The 6,357-nt window shown below is 42.1% G+C and overlaps 1 protein-coding gene across 1 annotated transcript in view; it reads left to right on the forward strand.

Annotated features, from left to right (window-relative positions):
• Positions 1 to 6,284, forward strand: part of Snoo (Sno oncogene) — a 64,428-nt gene extending 58,144 nt beyond the window's left edge. The window contains exon 6 of the mRNA XM_022831205.2: positions 830 to 6,284. Within this exon, the coding sequence (XP_022686940.1) occupies positions 830 to 1,045 (216 nt within the window). The 3' untranslated portion in view covers positions 1,046 to 6,284. The remainder of the gene's footprint in view (positions 1 to 829) is intronic.
• Positions 6,285 to 6,357: the final 73 nt, after the last annotated feature.

Below are 6,357 nucleotides of genomic sequence, written 5' to 3' on the forward strand. Positions count from 1 at the left end.
GGCTGTCTATAGCCCTTAGCTTCATAGACGATCAGCGCCATAGCCGACGACACAGCCATACCATGGGCCATCACATGCATAAGCTAATGAATTGGAAACGAAACAAAGTTAGTAGCCGTAGAGTCACCGGCAGCGGCGGAGGCGAAGTTCACGCAATGCTGTTCAAGACTCACGGACCGTTGGCGCTGCTGTGATTGCTGTTCCTTTAACCGTCGTCGTTGTCGTTCATGCACCAGGAGGGATCGTTGGTAGCTGAATCACATAATGAAGCGGCCAATCAAGCGATCAAGGCGTAATACGAACGTCGATGACGATTTGCCATCGTGTCGTCTTCCTCGCATATAAAGAGGCGCTGCGCTACGCTTTCCCGAAGCGAAAATAACGTCCAAGGCCAGCCGCACACGGGTGGCGCTGTTTGTCGCGTTATACATGCGCGGGTCAAAGACATGGCGCACGGTACGTCAGGGCCTTCATGTATATACAGACAAATACATGCACTGTGTACAGCGCTATATGTTTATATGTTTGTGTGGTTATTTTTTCGCTCAACAAACAATCGGACCAAACAAGTGGGCAGGCATGTTTTTGGTTCATTGGCACTGAAGTTGGCGATGCCGCGCCAGCAGCCGCAATAGCTGCAACGCAGATATCGCCTGTCGGTGAGATAAGGACAAACTGTTCGCTCAACTTTTTACTCGTATAGATAAAGAAAACGAGGGTAATAATTTATAGGTAGGTAAGAGAAGGCCAGCGTGCGTGTGCGCGCGTATCGACTTGAGTATCCTCTTTGTTGACTTCGTTGTGCCGTTTCCTGTTGTTCTGTTTTCAGGAGGTAGACCACATGAAACTGTCCGAGGCACCCTCACCTCAAGGGCGTGCTCTAGCATCGCCCGCTGAGTCCGAACTGTCTAAGCTCGCCGAGGCCCAGTCGCTATTCCGGGTAAAAGAAGAGCCTCTAGAAGACGACGAAGAAATGGCCGGTCCCGGTGACAAATTGGATCGGTTACAACTTCAGCGGGAGGGTCGTCGAATGTTGATGGCTTAAACAGCTTCAAAAAAACAAAAAGGTGAGGGGCAACGTAAATAAGTCGTAGCGACCCCTACCGATAATCACGAAGAAGCCGTACCGAGCTTCGCTAAGAAACTGAGGTTCTTTTAGCTGAAAAAAATTAATAATAATAATAATAATAACAATAATACAAAGGAGAAAAAAACGAATAAGGATAATAACAATTGTGGCTAGAAAAGAAGTCTCATAGGAAATCCGGAGGGGCAGGTCAACGACCAAATCAGCACCCCGGTGTGAAAATCGATTTCAGTCGTAATAAAATCTGAAGTTCGAACTATAGCGGTTGACCTCCGTTAGTGAACGTCAGACAGTCGCACAAGCAACAACAGCAACTCTAAAATAAAATGCTGCCAATCCAATGAGCTTTCCTGTATTTAATGAAGCTACATCGCCCAGGGGCAAAATCGATATCTGATAACAAATTTTAGTATATGAATTGATAGACGCAAACTTGTCCGAACTTGGGTAAGCGAGCGGCCGACGAAACGATTTCCGTATGACGATTCACGTGTGTATTTCCGCAATATGTAAGGAGTGACATTTGGCAAGAATGGATTTTTCTACAAAGGATTTCGACTGCTGAGGTGTGATGGCGGAAGCAGCACAGAGAAACAACGAGAGGAAAAAAAGGAAGAACGAGTCCGCAAACAACAGCGCCAAAGAGACTATAATCTGTAGGCCAAGGAAATGTTTTTACATGAGCAACCCGCTTGTGCGGAGTGGCGCGAATGGACCTAATTAACCTATAATCAACCCTGAGCAGATGAGTTTATGCGCTACGCTCTGACGTATTGAACAAGACGATAAACCCAGCCAAGCAAAGTATCTATCGAAAGAAAATGGACGTGTGTCCTGCCTGGTACCAGCAACAGTCGGAACTAGAGTTCGTACAGCAGCCGTACTGAAGACGGAAACTAGCGAAAGAGAATCAACGATAAGTCATGGAGTGGAGGAACGTTTTGAGTAGTTATCGTGCAGGTGAACGGATGGACGGAAGACAAACGTGTTCTGTTTTTATCTAAGCAGAAAAAAAGCTTTCGCAGAAAAACGATAGTAGGAAGCTTATAATATAGTAATGATAATAATTATTATAAGAAATAAACAGCAGAGAAAGCTGACAGGCAGGAGTTTGAAACAACAGCTCAACTACTGTTAACCTAAGTTTCTTCTTAGTTGCGTTTGATGTGGATAGGGATATGGGCATGAGAGAAGGAGCAAATAAAGTTAGACAAATGCAAATAAAAAGAACACAATAGGTTAAGGATCTAATTAGCTAGAGCAATCCTTATATATTATGACGATGATCACAATATGATGACAACAGGCAAAAGCAATTCAGTTTACTGCTAGTGTTACCCACGGCAGTTGCGTAGGAGGAGTTCGCCATGAACAAATATAACAACCCAAACAGCGGTCTTGAGTTTTCAGTAATGTAACCCCAACCTCAGCTTACTCTGAAGTCACAGTGCATTTTCCGTCGACGTTCAAAGTTTATCGGCGATATTCAACATTGTATAGTAATTAATAATAATACTAGTAGCATTATCGTAGAAGTAGAGAAAGCTGCGATTATTATATAGAATGGCTATATATACAGAATGGCTGCGCAACATGGGAGCGGCTTGAGGCGAGTCCGAAGTAAAGGACGTGCAAATAGAGGCAAAGTTTAACATACGTGTTAATTGGTTGGTATAGGTAAATGTTAAACGGTAGATTTCACGACGGATATACAGAATTGTTGAAGACCGGGCTAGATATAGCGAAGAGTGAGGATGACTCGAAACGAAACAGATAACACACACACACACACACACACACACACACACACAGACACACACACACACACACGCGCACATACACGCCCACACCCACGACCGAAAAAAAGATGCGGACATTATAGGCGGTATGGTGGATTATGGCCTACGTAGTCTCTGCGTACTATACGAGATGTCTCACTTGTCGTTTGGTTCGAAGCTTGGCGGTGTCCGCTCTGCTGTGTTCGGTGGCAATCTGCCGGCAAAAGCTGCCTCCTTGAGAGTTCGGGTGGCTATCGCTAGGTAAATGAAAACAGTGGCCATGAATAGATCAAAATTAAATGTTGATAACGCTAAGGGACGTAAGACCACTTGGCAGACGTTGAGGTAGTATCGTTGATGAGATATTCGTTAGGACTGAGATCTGTTTTTCAATGTTGGACTCTTCCAAGCCGTCGTTGGCACAGTGGCGAGAGATTCGCGTCACCAAAAAGCCGTTACTATGACGACTACATCAAAACTAGAAAAAAAAAAACAATCGTTAGCGTTGATTGTCCGTTAATGAGATTACCATAATCACAGTTTTAAATCATTGCTTAAAGGGAAGCGACAGAAATTAGCGGTACCAAGAAAGGGTCAATACCCTTCTTGGTATCTGGCAAGAGTAAACAGTACGGCTCTACACATTGGTAAATGAAATAAATGTATGCCGCTATAATTGTTAGTAACATTGTTTGTTATGAGAGAATGCTAAGAAGTGATGAAGTTTTAATGTTTTCGAAGACCAAATCGGCGTCTGCCCAGCCCCCCTCGAGCAGAATACACTTCGCGCTAATCTACGCTCTTACTGATTGCTGTTTCCATTAGTTGGAAAAAGGGCTTTTTAATTGAAGTTATAATTATTGATATTATGGTATAATGCGCCGTAGTATATAGATAAAGCGATGAGTTCATCGGAGTTTGCATCGTGTCAGAAGGATACGCATGAGCTAAAAAACCGAAACGTAAATCCAGTTCGAGGAAAACGTTTCCTCTCCTCCTAAGGCAAGCAGATATAGCCATCGCTGGATACATATACGTAGTTAATTATTATATTAATAAGTGTGATGATGGCGGTCATAATAATATGATAATAATTAGCACTGCTCAGACGAGTCGTAGTCGAATTGTTATAAATGAGTTGCAGAACGAGTAAACAACGAGTTACACGAATGTGGCTCGGGGCAAATAACCTTTTCTGGTGGCGGGTTTTTTTAAACTTTTCTCGAGCGTGCGCGTCGAGTCTTGGCTCGCCGGGTCGAATTGGAAATCAAGCGACCCAGTCTAACTAGTCAATCTTGTAGGTAGGCAAATAATGTAGAGAAAAAAAATCGCTGATCAGGGGAGAAAATGACGACTGCAGTTATTATGATCATTGATTAGTATTGTAAAGGGATATTTGTAGCCGAACATTGTATTGCACGCAGAGTAGCTGTCACACGCTACACATGTATGCACAACTACATATATTTACACACAGACAGACACACGAAGAGAAATGGACCCTTACGAGGTCGACGGTATCAAAGCAGTTGCACAAATTCGATTCAAACAAAAAAAAACAACAACAACAACAACGATTATAGGACTGATACAGTTGAAACACTTTGAGATAACCCGATTACAGCAGAACGTCCAGGTTCGATAGGGCTTGTTATAGGCTACTATTACATTAACACTGTGTTAGTTTTGAAGAGCCCTAAATTTACTATATTTTAGGCAGGTTTATCTATACCAATTCAGAACACGAGACTTTATTAGCCGCGTTTTGCCAGGGCAAGATGGTATGAGCCGAAGTCAGACAACAGTCTCCAAGTTTCTGTACAGCAGGTAAAACACGAAATCATTTATATTCTGTTCGAGCAGCAACAGACGTTTCCTTCGTCGAAATCATTGCACCGATCGCCCCTCTTCGACCTTTTGTTGAAACTACAAATTTTCTCACTTCTGTCTGCAGCTGGCACTCGATGACTACACTATAGCTCAATGACACTAATTAATTATACATCATGTACTAAAAAATGCAACAATACCAATGAACCAGTCTCTACATGAAGTACATAATGCCTACATTGTGTGGGTATATATTGATCGTACCAGCCACCATAGATGATAACAACAAACTTTAAGCGCCTACATAAAAATCAATCACCATAGCCACCACAAACAAAAAACAACAATTACAACTACGGTTATAACGGCTACTACTACAACGATAAGAACAGCAGCAACAACAACAACAACAACAACCACCAACTACCACAACAATGCGTGACTATCTGCACCTAGTAGGAGACAACATACGTAGTTCTACTTCAAGTTGACTGTTGAGACAGAATAGTCGTGTTTTCTAATGAAAATAATTATGGTCGTACAGATCCCGATTATTTGTGATGAGGAAGGGAGTGTCTGCATCTTGAAAGATGACGAGAAATGAGTGCGTGTGTAACTCTTTTTTTCCTTTCCTAAGAAAGTATAAGGCAAACAGATAGAATACTAATAATACCCGCATTGATCTGGATGATACAAATTGGTATTATTAGAAGGACGGCAAAAGGCTGAGAGAGAATTTATGACGGCGCTCTTTGCTGACTTCACGCATCGCGAACGCGGCACTGCCTCGCGAGTCTGTCGGGTCAAATGCCCGAACCACGAAGATAGAATGGTCTAATGGCTTGCATTATCTGCATCCGATGCGGATCGTAACGAAGATATCCAGTGACAGAAAATCGCGGCGCCGTACACGTATTGACAAAACATACGACCTGCGCCAATAACTGGGCGTGCAGCTGTTTAACTTGTGATTGACCTGTACCGCAAGTGCGTGATAATATAATCATGTTAAGTCTCTAAGGTACGAGAAAAATTTAATTCAACCATTTCTATTCAATTAGATTTTTTTGGCCAGCACATCGTACCGCGACAAGACCGAGCTATTATTTGGGCAGGAAATAGTGAGATTCTAAATACTGGACTAAGTTATTGACTATGATGGAAATTGAACATGGATTAACGGCCCATATGGCCACATAATTGAGAGCATTAGGCTTGCTTTTATGATTTGCTAGTGACAGCAGGCACTGAATAACTGAAATGAAAATTAAGAGAAAAATTAATAAAAAGGGAAGTGCGACACGTCCGTAAGAAAGCGAGTGTTCATGTCGCGTTTGTTTCGATGTGCCCATACCGATAATGATGAAGCTTTGATAGGAAATCAGGATGTCTGTCTGTGTCTATTTGTGATGTTTACATGTCCATACACTGTGTTTCAACTTTGTACTGGACTAGAGACATGTTTCCTGTATAAAAACAAAGAATATGATACTAGACTAATTACTCAACAGGATTAAAGAACGATATTCTACCAGCCAACAAAATGAAGGGTAACTGTCGAACGAACTAACAGCAGAAAGAAACAAAAATACTAGAGTTTCTATAGATATATTTATTAACATAAATAAAATGTGTCAAAAAAGTTCGATAATCTTGTATGTA

This window comes from Varroa jacobsoni, unplaced genomic scaffold (assembly GCF_002532875.2).
Source record: "Varroa jacobsoni isolate VJ856 unplaced genomic scaffold, vjacob_1.0 scaffold_318, whole genome shotgun sequence".
Taxonomy (NCBI): Eukaryota; Metazoa; Arthropoda; class Arachnida; order Mesostigmata; family Varroidae; genus Varroa; species Varroa jacobsoni.